This window comes from Podarcis liolepis (genome assembly GCF_965112155.1).
Source record: "Podarcis liolepis genome assembly, chromosome: 5".
Classification (NCBI taxonomy): Eukaryota; Metazoa; Chordata; class Lepidosauria; order Squamata; family Lacertidae; genus Podarcis; species Podarcis liolepis.
In genome coordinates this window covers 21,312,695-21,334,933 of record NC_139556.1, presented here as the reverse complement: position 1 = coordinate 21,334,933, position 22,239 = coordinate 21,312,695, and the positions used below count along the sequence as shown (strand labels likewise).

The window sequence follows — 22,239 nt, the reverse complement described above, 5'->3', positions numbered from 1 at the left end:
CGGTCTCCAGGCCCAAGCGTGTTGGAAGGAATTGGATTGGCTGGAGCGAAGGATGGAAATGCTGTGGCATGAAGCAGTCAGTCAGGTGGAAAAAAGAAGACGGAGCTTAAGCCCAGGTCACTTCCTTCACACTGAAGTGAGCTGTCAGATGAAATAAAAAGCCTTTTAGCATTCAGCTGGAAATGTCCTCTGTAAGGAAAGGGATGAGTGTTGCAAATCTTCCCCATCCCCTGAAGCTAGAGGGCTACTTGAAGCATACGCCAAGTCACACTTGACAATGCTAGGAAACCTTTTGTGGTAATGAAAAACTCAGGCTCCCTCTTAAATTGAGCAGAGAGAATCTGTTTCTGGGGGACATTTTAATGAAGAGAAGGGCTGTGGGACTTATTTCAGAATTTCCTCCCATGGAAAAGGCAGAATTTGAATCCCTTTGGCTCTGGTTTGTTTGTTTTATTGCTTTTGTCACCATTAGCTCTTCAGCTTGCTCCACAATGCTCCAGTCGTCAGCATTTGCTTTTTTAATAATCTCCAGATAGCCTAGGATTAAGTAGAAAATCAGTGTAAGAGGAATAGGTAGCTGAAGACAGAATACTGTGCCCAGAGAGTAGGCCCTAAGATTTTATTCTTTATAAGAAATTTTACCGCTCTGTTATTTTGATAATCTTTGGGAGTCATTCAGGTGGCACTCAGTGGTATTCAAGCTCGTCTCCAAAGCTACATGGCCTAGAAACTTGACTTCAGTTCTCAACACATTGTGTTTAGATAACTAATTTTAGGGGATAACAAATCAACAAAACAATTGTTGGTGGAAGCATTGTGGATAGCACCCCAAGTCTGTCTTTATTGCAGCCATGCATGGCCCTGGCAAATTTATCAGTCTTTTCCTTTGGAATAGCTTGTTCACTTATCCACCTTTTCTGGCAAACAGATTGCTTGGGGGTTGTTTGGGGTTGTTTTTTTAAATGCTCTTGTCTAACCCCCTAATTCCGTGCTTGTTTGTGTTTGGCAACAGGTACAACGGGTAAACCATCATCACCACCCCCTGCAGTCATTGATGTGAGGCAGATGAATGAGAAACTGGAGACCATTTTGTTTCAGCTCCGCCAGGTTACCCGTGAGAGGGATGAGTTGAGGAAGCGTCTTGCACTGTCGTCTCCTGGGTCAACCTTTGATGACTGCAGGTAAAAGACTGAACGGTCACATGAGGGTAAATTCCCAGGTCTAAAGCATGTGCACTTGAGCATGGGTCTTTGGCTCTTTTCCACGGCACAGCTGTTTGAGTTGGGTGGGGGGCAGCTAAGGATGCCTAGTATGGCTCAGTCAGAGAGCATGAGGTGCTTAATCTCAGGGTTGTGGTTTACAGCCCTGTGTTTGGCAAAAGATTCCTGCATTGCAGGGGGTTGAACTAGATGACCCTAGATGACTGTACCAGTCTTTGTTAACTAGCGATGTTATCTTTGCAAATTATTTAAACCACCAGTGGCCAACTCTGTTCCATGTGGGTACAGAGTATGCTTAATACATCATTTTTGTTTCATATAAACTAACCTTTGGGGGAGGGGTGTGTGTTTTCTTTCACCTTAATACTTAAAATGTTTGATGTGTATTCATGTGAATGTTGTGTTAAGGTCATGCTCAGCTGAAATCTATCTTTGTGGTAGGCCTAGCCCCAAGCCAAACCATGATTATGAAAGGCTGAAGATTCAGTGCATGAAGGCAATGTCCGATCTGCAGTCTCTACAGAACCAACACACCAAAACGCTAAAAAGATGTGAAGAATCTGCTAAGGAGGCTGATTTCTATCAGTAAGTAAAGGCACACAGCATATGCACAGAGATGTATTTTGGTTTCCTCCTACCATTACTATGTGTCAGTTAAGCTGCCTTAGATTTTAATGTTCAGAGGTCCTTCATAGCTTTTTTCTTATCTCCAGCTTCAGTTAACTTTTAAAATGCCATCATTTTAACGTCAATAAAGAGATAATGTTCAAAGCTTCTGGCTGCAGATTTAGGATTAGTTAAAAAAAATATCTTTGAAGATGGAGAGCCAGTTTCTGAAAATTATGGTGGGGAGTTGTAGTGGTTGGGAGTTACTCGTGCGTAATCCTGCTCCGTTTGAGCATTAGATTGCCTGGTTAAACCATCCGGACTGCACAGCCCATCTCAGCGTGGCTGCCCTCAGTCACTCGTAGAGTCTGTCTGTGGGCGTTTCTTAAAGCATTGCCAACATAAGAGTTGTTTGACGCCTAATCGTCTCCGCCTCTCACTGCGCGGGAGTCTCCTGCGCAGGGTGGGCGTGGGCAGCGGGGTGCTTGGGCTCTCCTCACTAACTTCCAACGAAGAGTCCTGGAGCCCCTGCACCTCCCTGTCCCATTGCTCTCCTGGATCCCTGGTGTTACACTCATTCTCTTCCCCTTCTTCCCAGCTGAGTCTCCCCCTAGCGCTGGGACCTTCTCCTGCAGAATCAGAGACCCTCTCCTTCTCCCGTGCCTCTGATGTCAGTTCCCTGACAGGAGTATAAGCTTAGTTTGGTGTGGATGACCTTCTCATCATACATTGATCATACTTGTCCCCTGCTTCCCCCTTTCAGAACCCTGCTTTCACTAGTTCCAAGTTGGAGTCCAGTGCAGTAAATAACACTGCTAAGGAGGATTCTCTTAAGGGCAACTAGACATCAAAAAAATGCATACCACCAGGCAACAGTGCAAATCTGGTGGTTTCTAATGGTGGATATTTCTTAATTTTTTAACTTCTTTCTCAAATTGGAGGAGATGACACCACACGTAGTAATTTCTGTGTTTGATAGTCTATATAATGGTGGTGACTAAACTATGATCCTCCAGAGAGTCTTGGAATACAACTGATGTTTGGCATGCTGGCTGGACTGATGAGGAGCCCAACAACATCTGGAGAGACACAGCTGTATATAATTAATAAAGCCCTCTGAGTCCAGAGGATTTGCTGTATTTGTGGTGGTTCTTTTATGGGGATGTTTACTTGATAAAGCAACGTTGCTGTTCCGCGTTTTCTGAAACTGCTTTTTAATTGTCGTTGGAGCATTTTTACAAGCGCTTCCTGTGTACATTTCTAATATCTGTACAGTACACTGCACAGTCGTCTGCTGAGTGACCAGTCACAGCTGAAGGAGGACATGGACACTTTGAAGCGGAAGAACAGCCAGTTGGTACGAGAGCACAATCACCTCCAGCAGTCATGTGAGGAAATGAAGAGACTTCATGATGAGGATCTGAAGGAGATAACAGACCTGCGCAGTCAGCAGCAGCAGGTAGCCTCTGCCCTGTTTTTGCCTGCTGAGTTTAGCTTCTCATTTATTTTCTATGCTCTTTCCACCCCCACTTATATCTCAAGTGTTTGTTTGGGCACTGCAGGAGAGTGTCTCTTCCATTCCATTTCTTTAACACACAGTGCTTATTCTTTTCCTTAATTTCCATAGATTTCCTTAATTTCCACACACACCCCCATTACTACAAGGAGCAGTTAACTTTCGATTATAACACAGACCTAGTTGTGTAAATTAGAAATGCTGCCATTTTCTATCTCATTAATTTCTAGTAAAGTGGGCTGCTCAAATTGCACTTCAGCTGCTCTTAATTTCAGAGATGAGAAGGATGGTGGGAGCTGTAACCCAACAATATCAAGAGCAGGGGTCCTCAAACTTTTTAAACGGGCCCGGTTCACTGTCCCTCAGACACTGTTGGGGGCCGGACTATATTTTGAAAAAAAAATATGAACCAATTCCTAGGCACACTGCACATACCTAGGCTCCCTTGTGCTCTTGGCAAGGAGATGTGTCAGTTCCTTGCATCCTTGCCAGAGGATCTGAGCCGGAATAGACAGGTGCAATTTTTGCACTCCCATGGGTCTGCGCCTTTTACTGGGGCCAACCCCTGGGTACGCCACTGCTTTTTAGGCAATATAAAGGGGAAGGATTGGTCTCATTGGTTCCCAGAGGTAGGAGATGGGGGCATAAAGAGCTCATTGACCTGTGCAATTCCCACAAGCTCTTCTGTCCCATTCATTCACTGTTTTTGCTAGGCATCCAAAATGTGAATGTGAACATGTTAGTAGTGTGTGAAACTGCCCAAGCTGAAAGTCCTGAAAGCACATGATGGGGTTAATACTTAGATCCAGAACCCCAAATTATCCTCCTGTATCCTCCTGTTTAGGGAAGCTTTTAATGTTTAATAGGTTATTGTATTTTAGTGTTCTGTTGGAAGCTGCCCAGAGTGGCTGGGGAAACCCAGCCAGATGGGCGGGGTCTAAATAATAAATTATTATTATTATAGGAGTCAGCTCCTAGGGGCCGAGGTCCCTTTGCCACAACCTATAAAATATTTGAGGGAGCCTGCCCCCCATTTAATAGGCATTGACGTTCAAATGCTGTGTATGTGTGTGTGCTTGTGATCTTGTGATCGATTATGCTGGGTGTAGCTTCTCTGACACCCACCCCAATATTGGCAAAGTTGGCACCCCTGTTCTGAATCCAAAGGAAACAACCTTTTGCACAGGACTGAGCTCTGGCTTTGCAACCTGACCCTTGTAGAGAAAGGGGGACAAGGATGGTGAGGGGTCTCTCTAATTTGCTTCCATTGCTGAAGCACGCAAAGTGGGGGGAACTGAACAGCCTGGCCAGAGATGGGAAACAACTCAGGCGAAGTGCACGTAGCCTCTTCCACCCGGGCAAGGAACACGGGGCGCATTAGGGCCCTGCGGGAAAGCGCTTCAAGTGGAAATTGCACTGGATCCAATGTTCATTTTCGAAAGAGACCCCAAGTATAATTGCAGGGAGGTACATTGGGTTAATTCGCAACAGATATGTTAAGACAATAATGGTGGGTGCGCACTGGAAAAACAGCTTAGTTAAAACTCCTCAGTATTTTGGATAGGAAGGTTGAGCATGGAGATCCAAGATTTGCTAGGTCGTTCACCACCTGGAACAGGAAACGCACTTGGACAGCTGTTGCAAAGCAGGTGAGATACTTCACTGCCTCTGCCATCACGGATCCCATCTCCTTTCTTCTTCTTTTTTGGAATTTATGCCATAATTGCTCAGCTTGGACTTTGGTGGAGAACCACTTCCACTCCAGTCACCTACCTTTTCTGTTTCAACAACCACAGGGCCTTCTGTAAACCAGGGGAAACTGTGTTCACTAAGTGGTAGGAGTGAAAATAATAATAATAATAATAATAATAATAATAATAATAATAATAATGCTTCTATCTTTGTGCATGTGCATAGGCTGCTGCTGATCCTACTCTATGCAGGGTGCTGGTTTTACTCCAGGCCAGGCTTTTGTTAGTGAATGCTTCTTATGGAAAGCGTTGTGAAAAATCTTTGTTGAAAACTTTTAAATAAAAATACTAATAAGAAACACTGTGAACTAAAGGGCCAAAATCTGGTGCATCGGTTCTGGTGCTTTGGCAAGAGAGATGATAGTCAAACCTTGGTTGTCGAACATAATCCATTCCGGAAGACCGTTTGACTTCCGAAATGTTTGACAACCCAGGAGCAAAGGGCAGTCGACAAAGTCAATGGAGGGAAGGAAAAAACACCTCTCCAGAAGCCCTTCAGCTTCCGAAAATCGTTCAAAAGGTGGATCAGTTACTTCTGGATTTCCGGCATTCAGGAGCCAAAATGTATGATAACGGAGGCATTTGGGAGCCGAAGTTTGACTGTACCAATCTTAACCTGGGGCCCCCATCATTTATTTTCCTGTTTGCTTTCATCACAGACGATAGCAAAAGAAAGAATCTGCGGCTTCTCTTCTCAGTATGTTGAAGTGAATTGCGTTGGTCTGGAACAGGAGCTACGAGTGTGCATCCATGCGTTTGTCACTGCCCATCAGGATTAGTTTCATTCTGAATGACGTGGGGGTGGGAGGCAAACAGCAACATGTGCCAATCTTTGTAGGTGCGTTGAGCTTGGTGTCTTTTCAGCTTGTTCAAAAGGCACAAGGAGCCTGATGGCTTAAAAGGACAGAAAGTTGGGATCAGATTACTTCCACTGACAGAGATGGCCACTGATTCTCCCGTGCAGCAGCTGACTAACTTGTAAGTCTCTTCCTGCTTGCTGTTGCCATGGTGGCACCCTTTGGCCCAGCTCGGATTATTTACTCTTCTTCCTATCAAGGATTTGAATGGGAGAATTCCCTCCTTGTTAAACTTTCTCTCCTCTTCTATCACAATTATGCTCATGCCTCGACTTTTATTTATTTCCGTTAAAGAGCAAGCAGTTGAAAACGCAAACGTTTTCAGAGATGGCTTAGCCTTCGTTTTCTATTTGTTTATTAAGGAGTTTCAGCAGAATTATTTCAAAGGGGCACAAACTTTTCTGCCCCCCACCCCCCAGTGGAAGCAATTGTTCCATCGCTGCAGTCTTTGCCTCTATCCCCCTTTCCAGAAGCTTTGGTTTTTAAGAGAATTTGCTGTGCCTGTATAAGGCTGAATTGCATGTTACTTGTGCACAAATATTGACACTGTACACAAGCACAAAGTAACCCAAGAAGGGCTGCAAAGTGTGTGTGTGTGTGTGTGTGTGTGTGTGTGTGTGTGTGTGTACTAAATGCATTTTATAAGCGTTTGGTGTGTTTTGTTTTTTCTATATATACTTGCTGTAGCTATGTTAACACAGATCAAACAGCAACCACTTATATTTGTGCCTTTTCATACATTCCTTGTGCATGATTCCAATCCTGAGTTACAACAACAGCTAGTACGTAGTCCCATGAAGTTGGTGAGGGATACCGGTGATCCTGAAGAATAATATGCAGTCTGAAATGTAGAGAGGTGGAGTCCCCTCACCCTGAATTGCACCTCTGTAGGAAGCAGAAACCTACACTGGCTTTCCACACATATATGTTGATATGAAAATATGCAGTTATTTAGTTGGTTTTGGGCTCAAACTGGAGTAAGACCCCTTTGTTTTGGGTCTGCCCTGAAATATGTGTTGCCAACTTTTCTTTTTTTGAAATAAGTATTTTTTATTAATTTTTCATTAATAACAATCCAATGGTAACCACATTAATACATTTCCAAATCATGCCAAATCTCAATACTAGCCAATTAATCTGAATTAAACATTTTGCCTGACTTCCCGTGTTCCTGCTCTCGGAAGTTGATGTTAATCCCTTAATCCTGCGCCAGCTCTCTTACTTAGTCCAAGTTCCACCATTCCTATCCAACCCTTTGTTCTCGCAGCCACTGATGAATGACTTTCCATCATATTTTTATAAATCCATATTCTTTAGCTTGCAGAGGGAATTTTTTAGCTTGCAGAGGGAGTATTTGCTTTCTTCCTTTGTCCATGTTGAAATCAAAACACCTTCCTTCACATTGCCTCTCCCTTGAGAGCTCTATTTCAGGTATGCAACAGCTGTCCATCTTACTTTGAAATCGAAAGTAGTCCAGGTCTGGCCACGACTGGATCACTTCCAATTATAGTCATACCTCAGGTTAAATATGCTTCAGGTTGAGCGCTTTTGGGTTGCACTCCGCGGTGACCCGGAAGTGACAGAATGGTCAAAATGATGTCATGCATGGAAGCGGCAAATCGCGACCCACACACGCACAGACACAGGTTATGTTCGCTTCAGGATGCGAATGGGGATCCGGAACAGATCCTGTTTGTATCCAGAGGTACCACTGTATTATCTTTTTGCTTTTAACGAGCTGGCATCTCATCCAAACTGTAATATATAGAGTTGAGCTCTTTTTAAATGACAATGTGTGAATCCTCATAAAATTCCACACAATCCATTCTTTCAACATTCTGTAAATAGATCCATAAGTTCTTGTTATGTCCCCCTGCATTCCATACATGGCTGTAATCCATTAGTCCCTTGATGGTTAATTAATAGTTAATTCTTTTTCAGTGAAGGCTTGCCAATTCATAGCACAACAGTAAAGTAATATAAAGAAAGAACAAAGGCTTTCCTTCACCTACTAGCATTCCAGTTGTGATGATGAAAGTCCTCTCCAGTTCATAATATGGCACTCAGTGGCTGATTCATTTTGCAGGTTATCTGTCTCTCTTTCCAGGAACACGCCTGCTTCTTAAATCCAAATTCAAATACTTCTCATAAAAAGCAGATACCTCCACTCATGGCGGCAGCATTGGGGAGTTTCCAATACGTGCAGCGCTATCCCCTGTGTCCCTGCCCCCACATTCCATCAGAGCAAGAGGCAGTTATTGGATGATCCGGGGGGGGGGCTTGCAAGGATAATTACTCCCAGATTATCCTTGATTGCCTGCACGGCTGGCGTCCGCTAGTGCAAACACAGCTGCTCGCAATGGTGGCTGAGCTGGAAGCCATGAGTTGCCAACTTTTCAAGAGCAAAAGGGGAGATGATTTTGTCCGTTTTCTTACTCCCTCTGCACCCCTTTCTTCTCTGTTGGTAATTCCCCAATTCCTCTCAGATGCATGTGGCAGAATCTGTCCCCCCCCCCCCATCCATTTGTGGGTATAACCTTTCAATACAGCCTTTGTGCGCATAGACTGATTTTGTGATTGATTGTTGATTTTTGCCTGGGAAACTGACTTCACGAAATACTGTACACATTGCAGCTTTGACATGTGTGGACTGTCATTAAATATTACGCCCCATTGTAGACAGCTTGGGGAATTGGATGCAGAGCAGGTGTGCCAGGTGGGTATGAGAGGTAGATAAGGAGTGCTCTTGTTCCCTGCCATGCATAGGGGAGCAATTAGGGTCCTATTGACTCATATTTGATTTATAGAAAGACTTGTTTTATCATTAAGTTTTGGATGAATGAGGTGGGTTGGCGCTCCCCTATAAAAGTAGGCCTACTTGGGCAGGAGTTAGATTTAAGACTGGGCACATGGTGCATCTATTTTCTTCCAGACAAGCAGTCAGTTCTTGATAAGGGACAGTTCCAGACTGTTCCTATTTTGTGGTGGGATTCAGTCACTGCCGCATACAGCCAAAGTTGTTCTAGCGCAACAAAGCCCCCCCAATCAGACTTTTCGATGTAAGAGAAGTGATTGGAAAATGCACTGGGAAGTGTGGGGTGGCTAGACACAATGCCGTCCTCATCTTCTTGCAAACTTTGTACAGGCAAATGAGGGTGAATGCTCACTAAAGAGGTCATCTGGAAGTGACCGAGCTCAGTTTACTGTGGAGGAAGTGAACCCTTCTCATTAGGACTACCTTAGGTCCATGTTTAGTAAGGCCTGAATGTGGCATTCTTGATTTTGTCCTCTTTTTAGAGTTTGGGTAGCTCATGGTCAGCTTTTCAGACCTTAAACCTCCCCCTGGAAACACCGTATTTACTGCGCTGCAGGAGGAAAGTGTTTGCATATATGTGCATACCATCCCCTTATGAAGTATGTCACCCAACAGAAGGCAATCATCTAAATCCATCTCTCCTTGATTGTGCTGGATAAGTAGTGACATTGAAACATGGAGGTTCTGTGTAGCCACAATGGCTAATTGCCATTGATAGACCTGTGCTCCATAAAGTTAACTTAATTCATTTCCCTTCAACTGCATCTAAGCTAGTGGCCATCGCCACATCTTGTGCCAGTGAATGCCAAAAATTTTGTGTGAGACCTACATATATAATGTCCTCCACTCATGCAGAGGTGCTGGCAGGCAAGGAGGAGCAGATTGTTGGTTCTTGATTAGTCATTCAAAAACTCAGGACCTGGGGTCTGGTTTGGACTTGTGCTGATGCTGTCAGGGCCAGTGTGTCCTGTTTGAGGCAAAATGTGAGGTGCCACCCCACCTTGCTGCCACCCACCCTGCAGCCTCCATCACCAGCACCCGAGACGATTTCCAGCGAGATTTTGCTGAAATCTCAGAAGGCCTTGCACTATACGTGAGATCTCACAAGATTTTGGCAAGATCTCACTGAAAACAGACACCAGTGCTGGTGCCGCTTCTCTGCCGGTGGGGGCGAGCTCATGGGGGTGCCACCTTAGGGGCTTCTGCCGTCAGAGGCAACTGCTTCACCCTCCTCATGGGTGGGCCAGGCCTGGATATTGTGCAGAGGAAAGTGGTAGCAATGATGTTTGCTTCTGGGGAACAGGACTCCCCACCCCCACCACTCTAGCCTGAGGCTTCTTTCCCCCATTGTGTTCTTCACCAAAAGTTTTGAACGCTGTCCTTTTCAAACCAACAAAGGGTTCTTTTTCTCTTTGAGTATTTTATGAGCAGTCTCTGGAAATAGATGCATGCCTACCAATTGACCCCGATAAACGTGTATTAACATTGACAGGTTCATAAAAACAAATGTTCTGGAAACAATCCATGCTCCCTTTGTTGAGAATATATTTTAATGGTTTTAGCTTAATTTCGAGTGTTGTGCATCTATAATAAGGCTGCAATGGTCATTGTAACTGGTGTGCCACCTTGTGGTAGATTTAAACGGAACTGCAGTTGCATTTTGTCTCATAATAATCGACAGTAGATCAAAGAAAGGAGGAGCTTGGGGGGGGTGATTTTGCCATTCAGACTTAGAAGGACACAGTGGGAGAAGATCCATGTTCAGGAGACACCTTTGGGCGGGGTGATATATTGGGAGAAAGCCCTGTAAAGAGACATTGGATTAAAAGTGTCAGAAATCAATAGAAGGGAAGGGGAGAGTATATTATTTTGAAGGAATACATCAGTAACTGTGTCAGGCAGGGCAGACCCTTCATCTTGCTGGCAGCTTTAATGCCATGTGTAGTTTTACATCTTAACGTTTGCATTACATACATCTCATCATCATCATCAAACCTTTTATTGGCATCACATAGTAAATCAATACAGAATTACCACCTCCCCAGTGTCACAGAACATTTGTCAAATGAAAAGAGGCGAAAAAGTCTAACGTTACATCTCTAGGTCTCCAGGGAGATCAGACGTCTGCAATGTGTTTCTGTGACAAAAAACCAAATTAAGATATTTAGCAACTAATTTGGTGAGCCTCAGTAATAGAAAATGTATGACCTCCAACTCTGGTTTCCATTTGGGGATGCAGAGTTGATCTAGGAATTGCTGGTGGAGATCAGCATATAGTTTACATTTAAAAACCATGTGAATAAGAGTTTCCAGCAGGTGGTCTTCACATGGGCAAATTCTTTCTCCTTCCACCATTCCCGAGAACCTATCCCAAAGGAGGTTTGATGGGTTTGAATTAAACCTGGCCAGCGAAAATGACCTTCTTTCTTGAGGGATAAGCAGAAATTCAAGATAATTATAATTAGTTTCATGTGCCCAAGAAAGTTGAAAGTAAAGAGGGGAACATGTTTTCTCTGCTGCTGATGTTAGTTCCTGGCGTTCAGTGTCCCACAACCTAGTTTTTATTATAGCCTTGGCAGATGGTGGAGGCATCGATTGCAAAAGTTCCATTGACAGTCCAAGTTGCTATACCTTTATGTTAAACTGTTGTAGCCCTGGGGAAAGAAAGGGGTCTGACAAGACTTCGCTGAGGAGGGGATCTTTGTCTAATGTGAGGTAGATGTTTAACCAACATAGAAGAAATCTCACCCAGGCAACAGTCTATACCTTGTGTCTCTACCCTCTAGACACAAGGGTGCATAGGGTACACAACGTGGGAAAGCAAAAATCTTAAAAAGGAAAGCTTCCTGCACTCGTTTACCAGCTGGGTAAACCCTGGCAGCTAGACTGGAATTTCATAGAGCAATTGAACTATTATTTTGGCGTTGAAGACCTTGAGGGCAGAGGGGATATGCGAATTACCTCTTGTTATGAAAAATCACATTATGGCCTGCATAGACATCTTACTGGCATTCACTGCCATTGCACGGTGCAAGGACCATAGAAGCCTATAATGGAATGTAATTCCCAGATAGTTAAATTCAAATACCTGCTGGATGGGTTTTCCACCAAATACCCGGCTATAGCTCTTGCGTGAATTCCCAAAAACCATTATTTTGCTTTAATCAAAATTCATGCACAATTTCATTCCGGACAGATAGTCAGTACAGGAATTTAACAATCGTTTTAGGCCAATTCTTGTCCATGAAAGCAAAATAATGTCATCTGTGTATAGGAGGATGGGAATGCTTGATGCGTTGAGTTTTGGGCTATGGGCATCCACCTTTTTTAGTGAAGAAGCGAGGTCAATAAGAAAAAGATTAAAAAGAGAGGGAGCGAGTACACAGCCCTGCTTTATTCCTCAGTTTATAATGATGGGATCTGTCATTACATTCCCTGGTGTTGTTCTTATACAACAGGTATTCTTTGTATAAAGCTTTTTGATTAAGTATAGTAATCTAGGTTCTAGGCCCATTGTCTCCAATTTGGTTTATAACAGCCCCCTGTCAACAGTGTCAAAAGCAGCCTTGATACCTAGGAAGGCCACATAAAGATATTCTTTATGAAGCTGCGTGTACTTAGCGGCTAAGTGAGATAACACCAAGAAGTTGCGTAAAGTGGATTTCCCTGGCCAAAATCCTGCCTGCTCTGGACCTATGATGTAATTTACATCAAACCAAGTAGTTAGTTTATTTAGCAGATGTTTAGCGTACAATTTTCCTGATGTTTGACAATAGACTTATTGGCCGATAGTTGGATGGCAGCTTTTTGTCACCCTTTTAAAAGATTGGGATAATTGTAGATTGCTGCTATGGGTTAGGCATGATACCAGATCTATCTGTCACAGTGAATAGATCTGCTAGTATCAGAGCCCACCACTCTGACTTGGCCTTGATGAATTCAGATGGAATAGCATCAGGGCCAGCAGCCTTTCCTTTCTTTCATCTGATCAATTAAACTTGTAACTTTGGTAATGGAGACAGGGGGCCACTCATCCGCGAAAGTAAAAATGGCATGGTCCTGACTGTCAGGTGGAATACAGTCATCGAAGAAAACCGCCTTGAAATGCTCTACCCATGACAAAGATAGAATAAATGTTAGCGAATCATCCTGTGTCTGTGGGGAGTCTGCTACAACCTTCCAGAATTTCTTATGATCTTTCATTAGGATGGCTGAGAGTAGCATATCCCAACATGCCTGATTATATCTTATCTGGCTAAGCTGGATAGTTTCCCTGAGTTGTCGGGATCTGGAGAAATAAATGTCAGGCAATCGAGAGCTGCCCATCTCTCTGAACTCTCTATAGATTCTCCTAACCTCAGTTTTAATTGCTATAGTTTCTTTATCGGTCCAATCATCAATCCCCCTCTCCTTGGGTGGCCAAAGCGAGTGTAAATGGGACAGATCAGTTATTAAAATGTCGATAAATTCCTCAAACCGAGTGACTCCAACAACGGGAAAGTTCACCTTTCTCTACCAAGAGCAAATGGATCACACGATCAGAATTCAAGCTTTGGAAAAGAGATAGTGTATGCTCAATGACTCGTATCCTTGTGTGCTGGGGTCTCGGTTCCTGGGGGGATGGATTAATTAACTGTTCTGTCTTTCTTGGCGGAAAGACAAGTTTGCAGTATAGAGGGAGATGGTCGCTGAGCATAGGATCACCTATGTGGAACTCAACCATATAGGGTGTCATTTTAGTGGGAATCAGAATATAGTCCACCACACTGTTTCCCTGTAGGTAGATGTAGGAAAAATTCCCAGAGCCTTCCCAGTAAGTTAGCCCATTGAGCCACATCAGGGCCCTGCTGGTGGTCAGCTTAATGAGTCGCAGACCAGCCAAAGTAATTACTGGGTCCTGGGATCTACATTCCCAAAAACAGAAGTCTGGGAGAACAGAAGTATTCAAGATCTCCCATGCTTTGGCCTAGGCTGGCATTAAAGTCTCCAGTCAAGATAATAGGTAGGTCAGGGCAGATGAAGTCCAGATTCTCAAGCACCTGAGCAATAAATTCCATTGTATGTTCTTGGCTGTGACAGTGGGAATGGGAGGGATATACACATTGATCAGTAACATTTCCTGGCTCTCTAGCTCTACCTTTGTTGCTAGTAATTTACAACTAGCATTTGTCGACAGGATATGTTCACTTTTTATATGGGGAGCCACCAGGGTTAACAATCCACCCAAAGGCCTACCTTTCTTATGGCTTTTGGTTGCCGGAACTGAAAAGGCATTAAAACCTGCAAGTTTGATGTGACATAATGACATATATAATGTGCCCTTATTAGGGAAACACAACTTTGATAAGCACCCTGCCACATTCCATGATAGCAGCTTCAGAGAGGAATATTACACCAGGTTCCTAACCATGGCATGAAGTCAATCTAGGTGCATGTCTATGGGCTGGCTATCACTTGGGGCCCCAGACGGTTCCTGGTGTATTTCCTGCATTACCTCTGAGGCATCGATTATTTGACCGTGGACCCTGGTGTCATCACTACTTGAACTAGCAACTGTCATCTCCTTGATCGTACTCAAGTTGGTGCTTTACATACATGAGAGGTGTTCTGGGCCTTCTGGTGTCCAAAAGGTATATATAATCAATGATCATATACTAACAAATTAAGTATAAACCCCAGTGATCATGGAAGGCTAAATATCTTAAGAGCAGCCACTTTGTATACATACGGAGAGATTTCTTTTCAGAATGAAATAATTTCCTCCATGCAGCAAGGTTCATCTGAAGGAGAGGGAATATGCTGCACAAAGTCTGGGTATACTGTTACTGCTGTTTGTGTTCCTTCCTGGATGTTATGGGCCTTTTTCATTCCTGGAATTCCTCACCTATTCTGTGCTGGAGTGTTTTTTAGATGAAAACCAAAATTACTATATTTTTCCGTGTATAAGACTATATTTTCCCCCAATTTTTTTAAGATTGGGAGTCGTTTTATACACGGAATGTTGCAATTATTTATTTCTTAATTTTGGGCTTAAAATATAGGGGTCATCTTGTACACAGAAAAATACAGTAAATCTAAAAATGTTATTCCGTTTCTCCAAGAACTTAATTCAACCTATTATATGAGCAGAATCATGTGTTGTGCCATGAAACCAGCTTTTCAGGGCCCTGAGGATTCTGTACAATCTCTTTGGAACGCAGCACTTGCAGCTATTTTCCTTCTGCTCACAGTTCTTTGGCTCTAACCATGTTGTGATTTTTTTTAAGGTGTTACATTGTCAGCTCTTTTGAGGGCCCTAGAGAGCAGAAAATAAAATCTCCCCTGGTTTCCCCCCTCCTGATTACAGTATGACTGAAGTTTATCTTCCAGGAATTCTTATTCAGAATATCTTCCGTTATTCCAGGTGATGAAGCAGAATGGGTCGTCAGAGATACTAAATAAACTCTACGATACAGCGATGGACAAGCTGGAGGGCGTGAAGAAGGATTACGACACACTTAGGAAGCGGTACAATGAGAAGATAGCGAGTCACAATACTGATCTGAGCCGATTAGAGCAGACGGAAGAGGAGAACAGGCGACTCCAGAAGCAGATTGACATGCTGATGAAACAGCGGGACACAGCAATACACTTCCAGCAGCAGTACTCTACCTCTCTGAGAAGGTAGAAGATGCTTTTGTCACAAAGCCTTTTTATTTTTTATTAGAACAAACTTAGCACTCAAGTTATCTCTCGGAACTTGTCTGACTCTTGTCGTGTCTTGGTTTTTCTGTTTCTTTGTTCATGTTTTGGTCACTCGGGATCAAAGTAGACCTGACTGAGTAGCCATATATTGTTCATGTGTTTGCTCCAGTCACATATTACTCTGTGTGTGTGTTTGTCAGGACTGTGTCCCATGATGCAAAAGACTTCTGTGCACACAATGACACGTCCTCTTTCTCTCCTGCCCCCTCTACCCCAACCTGGTGCGCCCTCAAAATCCTCTCCTGAGGGTTGGGGAGCACATTTGGGGGTTAAATGTGGAGGTAGAGAGAAAACTGAAGTCCTGCTGCAGAAGCATTCAATATAATCATATGTGCCCCATGCTGAAGTAAAAACATCATACGTAGGTAAACTATTTCTCTCCCCTGCACCATGGTTTGTGAAGTAAAGTGAGCCGAGAGAAAAGTGTCTGAAGTGATGGAGTTCAGAGACTTAATCCAGGGGAGCGCTCATCTCCTTTCACCAACATATATTTTATAATGAGATGAGAACCACTGCTTCTCTCCCCCCTGCCACCTCCACATCGAACATGTGATCAGGGCAGTCATGTGACAAAAGAAACATGGCTGACTCTCCCACTTCTTATTTAGTCCTTTACACAGTTTAGTGTGGTGTGTAAGAGGAAGGAAGCTTTCATAGGGCCCCCTTTCGCTTATAAGTGGTGAAAGGACTTGCTGTGACTCTCCTCCCACCTCTCTTTAGGTTTGAGACTGTGCAGCAGGAACTGAGCAAGGCCACTGCCCAAAACAAGGAGCTACAGAGAGAGATGGAGCGGTTGCAGGCAGAAGTGACAAGGTTTAAAACAATGCAGCTGAAAGCCGTGAAGGATGCAGAGAAGTACAAGGAAGAGAGGGACTCCGTTTTCAACGAGTACCGTCTCATCATGAGCGAGAGGGATCAAGTCATCAAAGAAGTGGATAAGCTGCAAACGGAGCTGGAACTTGCCGAATCCAAATTGAAAAACACATCCTCGGAGAAAAGAGTGGCTAGTGAGGAAATGGAAGCCTTAAGACAGGTGTGGTATTGTATGGCACTTGCTCTGGCCAGAAAGATTTGTTCAAACCTAGTGGTGTTGCATGTGTAACTCTCTGCAAGTTTCTAGACCAGCCTTCCTTATCCTGGTGCCCTCCAGATATTTAGAACTTCAGCTGGTAAAACAAAATTCTTAAGTATTATTGCCTTCTGTCCCAATCATCCCTTGGTCAGAATTAACTTCTCTGATTTCTCTGTTATTACTTTGGGGCTGCACAGTGTTTCAACTTCTGATGCAAGCAAATATGTGTTGCAGCTTTAAAGATATTTGCTAGTTGCATCTAATGCATGCTTTGTGCTGTATTATTCCTTCTTGTGCATGGCACAGGCTTTCAAAAATTCAGTGTGCTTTCATTAACAGAAAGACTTTCTTGTACACTTAATGTACCTCCAACGATGGATTTTTATTTTATTTCAGGAGCTGAACTCTGCTCTAGTGGAACGAGATCGAGCAATCTGTGAAAGGAATGAGCTCTTGGAAAAGTACTGCCATGAAGTGAAAGATAAGGCTGAAGCCCAGAAGGAGCTGGATCAAGCCTGCAAGGATATTGAGACAGTGAAGGAAGAGAGAGATGTGGCTAGGAAGGAAAGAACAGAAGCCATCATTCAGAGAGATCATCTACTGAGAGAGTACTATCAAGCTCGCCAGGTACAGGCAAAGTTTGCACGTTTGTGCTTCCTCTTGCAGTCATTGAGGACTCTTTGTGCAATCAGCTACCACAAGGAAGCCCATCAATAGAGTTTCTCATTTGGTTTCTACAGAGGCTAAAGGGAACAGAAAATAAGGGGGAAAGCCTTGGTTGAAAGATGCAATAATCATTTTTAAAATTGCAGGACTGGTGGGTTTTCTCTCCCTCCCCCTTTTTCTCCACCTGCAGCCCCTATCAGTATATGCTTTTTATTTGAGTGACAGTCTTGCAAATGGCAAGGATAGAAGTGGGAAAAGGATATTCTGTGACTCAGTAGACATTGGGCTGGGTTCAGTGTGAGTTGCTGTTCAAACCATTGTAGAGTTTAACTCGTAATATCATTAGGTGATGAATCCGCCCCCTAGCTCTGTTATGTGTGTACCTTTGTGAAATCCATGTTTGTCATGTGCCTGTAATACATTATTATGCACATGACTAAAAATAAAAATTTGTTAATCAGCTCCCACTCCTTGGCTACTCAAAAGTTTACATCGAGTTGAGATATTTAAGAGATTCTCTCTTTCCAAATTTCTCACTTGATTTGGGCATTCTGAATTACCCATCCTTGCTTCCAGAATACATTAATAATCTCTCATTTGTCTGTTATTTATTTATTTTGCTATTCAGCCTGCTCAGAATGCATAATTTGCTGTAGTTTTCGGTTTGTCTCTTATCTGCTAGGTTGCAAAATCGTACCAGTGCATGCACATTGTGATTAAATTAGTGTACAAAAAAGAATATTGACGTGTCCCACAAATCTCACCATTTTCTACTTCACAGTGATATAATCAGTGGACATACTTTTTTATCATTTCTTGAATCATCTTGATTCCAAGAAAATTAAGGTGGTGTACAAAAAATGTAGGCGCAGTTAAAAATCAAAACATTCAAAATAAAAAAGAAATGATGCACAAGTAAAACAAAAGCGTAATGTAGCAGGCATCTTACAAACAGTTCAGTAACAGCAATTGGTAGTAATGCATGTCAGAAACCCGAGTGACTAAGTAAGTGAACAATACACATGCACACCCTGGTGGTGTTCAGTAACCTGTAAGAAAAAATGTGCATGAAGTATTGAAAGCTGACATATTGTGCATGTGCCTACCCCGAAATTAATGCTAGAAATTATGTTAGTTAAAGTAGGAGGTAGGTAGAGTGAGCCTATGGCATGATAATGGAACACATTCTGGGAAATCTGCTCATACCCCAAATCCAGAACTCTTGTGTATTTTTTAAACCCATGTAAAAAGGTTGGTTTTTTTTAAAGCCAACTACATTCCACGAATGGTGTTTAAATGAATTGCATGATTCGACTTCCTCAGATACAAGATTCTGCTACACTGGATATAGAACGAGCAAACAAAGAAATTGAAATGCTGCGGAAGCAATACGAGGCAATGTCACAGGAGTTAAAAGAAGCTGTCCAGGAAGCAGAAGTCGCAAAATGCAGAAGAGATTGGGCCTTTCAGGAACGCGACAAGATTGTGGCAGAACGAGAGAGCATACGGTAAAAACAAACAACAGTTTGACAGTTCTCCCCAGGAGTTTATTTGCAGTGTACAGTTGAGATGCCCAGTTATTTGCTAGGGGCTGCAGCCGTGTTGCATTCAGGTGAAACTGTTCTCAGGATGGCAGTCCTGAACTAGGGGAAGAAAATAATAGGCAGTAATGTTGGCTTTGTTTTTAAGAGGGAAAATAGTACAATTGCAATCTGAAAATAAGGGCCAAATTAGCTACTGTTGATTCATGTGTTCTCCATGCATGTGGACAACTGGGAGTGGTATGCAAGCCTTATATCAGAATATACCCTCTCTCCAGCTTATCCCTCTGCACGTATTCCAAATTAGAAGTAATAAATTTGCATTTTTTAAAAAAATAGCTCAGTTGGTAGAGCATGAGTCTCTCTCTCCCTCTCTCTCTCTCATTTTTATTATTTTTTTCTAATTTACATTTCAAAATATTCATTTAAACCACCTTAAGTCAATGTCTTCCCTTCTTCTCTTTCCATGGTTCATTTTGCGTACCATACATCCCTGCATATTTTACATGAACTAAACCATTCATGAACCATTGTTACATTGCATCAAAGCTTATTTACACTGTTGAATTTATCTTAATGCTACCACCGTTTTTAAATGAACACAATTTTCACCCATATATTCAGTAAACATTTTCCAGTCTTCTTTAAATGTATGTTCTTCTTGTTCTCTTATTCTGTATGTTAAATCTGCAAGCTGTGCATATTCCATCAGTTTAAGTTGCCATTCTTCTTAGTTTGGGACCTCGCTCGTTTTCCATTTTGGAGCTAGCAAAACACAGTCCGCAGATTAACATTTCCTTTCAATTTTTCTCCATTTTGAAGGACTCTGTGTGATAACCTGAGGAGGGAAAGAGACAGAGCAGTGAGCGACCTGGCTGAGGCTCTTCGCAATCTGGATGATATGAGGAAGCAAAGGAACGACGCTGTGCGTGAATTGAAAGAGCTGAAGTGCGTTCCAGAAACCCCTTCAACGTGTAACTCTGACTTGATATTGTATGTTAAGTGTTTTCTTCCCTGAGCCCTTGGGGTAGGACAACCTAGAAGGCTGAAAAGAAAGTGTATGCATTTTTTCCCTCCCGCTTTAAAAAATGCTGTTAATTGGCAAACCTGAGGAGGTGTGTACCAGAATTATGTCACAAAATAATGTAGCCAGGCCTATAGCTAAGTAATCAGAGGGCAGGAGAGAGAGAGATGGGAGAAAACACTCAGTTGTATAATCAGGAGGGCAGTTGTACTTGCCTTTGGAATAGGTGGCCATGCTGACCATCTCCGCAGGTAGCCAGTCTCCTCCCAGGTGAGCCTTCCTGTAGCATCTGCAGTGGGGATAGAGCAGCCTCCATAACTGGTATAGTTTAGTGCCACTACCTGTGCATTTAAATACATTCACTTGTATTTCTGCCTGTCTCTGCCTGTCTGGGCTGTCTCTCTGCCAAGATGGCATCTGTGAAACACTGCAAACAGATCTCTCCCTTCTTCCAGCCCTGAAGGGCTAAAAGCCCTCTAAAGCTGGAAGAGTGAAGAAGGTGACTTGGTGCTGATGGCGGCAGCAGGTTGGGCAAGCAGAATGGGGTGCAGTGGATGCCCTCTTGAATAGCATTAATGTTCCAAGTACGCGTCGGTGTGATTTGTAACCGCTTTATGAAAGAGAAAGGACCCAGGTCTGCATTTGCTGCTTCAGTCCCATTTGATGTAAGGTTTTGGAATGCAGACACAACCTCCACTGTCTGTTACAATATTTTTTTTCTTACTGTATGCTGTTGATACCTGCTTTCCTTGCTTGAAGTACTCAGGTTTGTTTCTCCCCATAGAGAGAAGATGGAGAATCAGTTGGAAAAGGAAGCAAGGTTCCGGCAGTTGATGGCCCACAGCTCTCATGATTCAGCCATCGATACGGATTCTTTAGAGTGGGAAACAGAAGTAGTAGAGTTTGAGAAAGACAGGGTAAGACTGAGGTCCTGGTCAAATGTTACTCTCTCCTTTGTGTGTGAGAGAGAGTGTCCCATTTGTTGAAGCCTCTCTCTCATCCCCTATTCCCCCCCCCCAAGAAAAAACAGGCACAGAAAACTGGAGGTACTATATAGTCAAAATAATTCAGTTACTTACACTCTGTATGTGTACAGAATCACTGCATATAACATATAGCATTTCATATCCATTAGGAAGATATGGATTTGAAAGCCCTTGGTTTTGATGTGGCCGAAGGTGTGAATGAACCATATCTTCCCGGAGACTGCGGGATATTTGTTACCAAAGTGGACAAAGGAAGCATTGCAGACGGTCGATTAAGGTAAAGAATCAGTAGTTTGTTGTTTAGTTGCCAGTGCTAATATATAACTTGCATTACAAATATTGGGTTGACATGGAGTGTCAGGGGACGTGACTGTGGTTTCAGATAATGCTTTCAGACACTATGCATGCTGACGTGGAAATTGCAATCAACCTGTGGAGGTAGGGGCTGGGTGAATAGGATCCCTTTCAATCTGTAGGTTTCTACTGGGTTTGACAGTCTGCAACAGGTCTACATTGACAGGGCATATGATTTTCTCTCCCCAGCCCAAAAATAGTGTTGGCAGCAAAGGACAAGTGGTTGTCAGTATTCTGAAGGTTACTTCCCCGGTTATATTTTTGAAAAGCAGAGTACACCTTTTATGACCTGTAAAAGTCAATCGGCCCATACCCTGTTAGACTTGTGCCCACCATCTGTTAATACTACACCACACTTGGACCAGTGTGATCAGCAGAGTATGCACAGCTTCAACAGAGCATCAAGAGTTTTCCTGCTTACCAGTGGTCAGCCTTTTCTACCGTTCCCAGTTAAGAAAACTCCTTTCCCACTCAGTTCAGCTTCGAATGTAGTGTGTTTGTTGTCTCATGGTACAAGACAAACATAAGCACACCAGCTACATAAACTTTAAGACAGGCACCCCCAAACTCTGCCCTCCAGCTGTTTTGGGACTACACCTGTTGGACTTCCTTCGCCAACCGAGTTTGCGCAGCAACTGGGGCGATGGAATAAAAACTTGCCCACAATATCTTTGCTTACTTTATTTTTAAATAATAATCAAACAGCTGCAACTCACCACTCTACACCAGCCAGTAGCATACAAAGCGCATTTGGTCAACTTAAATACAGTTTTCAAAATCACATCACTGCATTCGGTGCAGCAGGTAAACTCCCCCCTGCTAATTAGTTAAATTGTTAAGATACCTCAGGTGTGCTGTATTGTCAAGAGCTCACAGGTGTGCTGCCATGCAGGTTATATAATAATAATAATAATTAATAATAATAATTTATTATTTATACCCTGCCCATCTGGCTGGCCACTCTTATACTTACAAACACACCTCTGAGTAGCACCATTGACCACATCAATATGAAGAAAAACTAACAACAGCTCCCATCATCCCTAGCTAACAGGACCAGTGGTCAGGGATGATGGGAATTGTAGTC

At 43.1% G+C, this 22,239-nt stretch overlaps 1 protein-coding gene across 15 annotated transcripts in view; it reads left to right on the top strand.

The window, feature by feature from the left end:
• LOC310706466 (disks large homolog 5-like) overlaps positions 1-22,239 on the top strand; it is a 103,447-nt gene that overhangs the window by 48,401 nt on the left and 32,807 nt on the right. For 9 of the 15 annotated variants that reach the window (XM_083502292.1, XM_083502288.1, XM_083502291.1 and 6 more), the window contains exons 3-12: positions 1,013-1,181; positions 1,662-1,805; positions 3,102-3,285; positions 15,169-15,428; positions 16,230-16,542; positions 16,978-17,208; positions 18,571-18,755; positions 19,611-19,781; positions 20,597-20,729; positions 20,948-21,075. In XM_083502292.1, coding sequence (XP_083358418.1) covers positions 1,013-1,181; positions 1,662-1,805; positions 3,102-3,285; positions 15,169-15,428; positions 16,230-16,542; positions 16,978-17,208; positions 18,571-18,755; positions 19,611-19,781; positions 20,597-20,729; positions 20,948-21,075 — 1,918 coding nt within the window. The remainder of the gene's footprint in view (positions 1-1,012; positions 1,182-1,661; positions 1,806-3,101; positions 3,286-15,168; positions 15,429-16,229; positions 16,543-16,977; positions 17,209-18,570; positions 18,756-19,610; positions 19,782-20,596; positions 20,730-20,947; positions 21,076-22,239) is intronic. The other 6 variants (XM_083502294.1, XM_083502290.1, XM_083502293.1 and 3 more) reach the window with 1 other exon arrangement.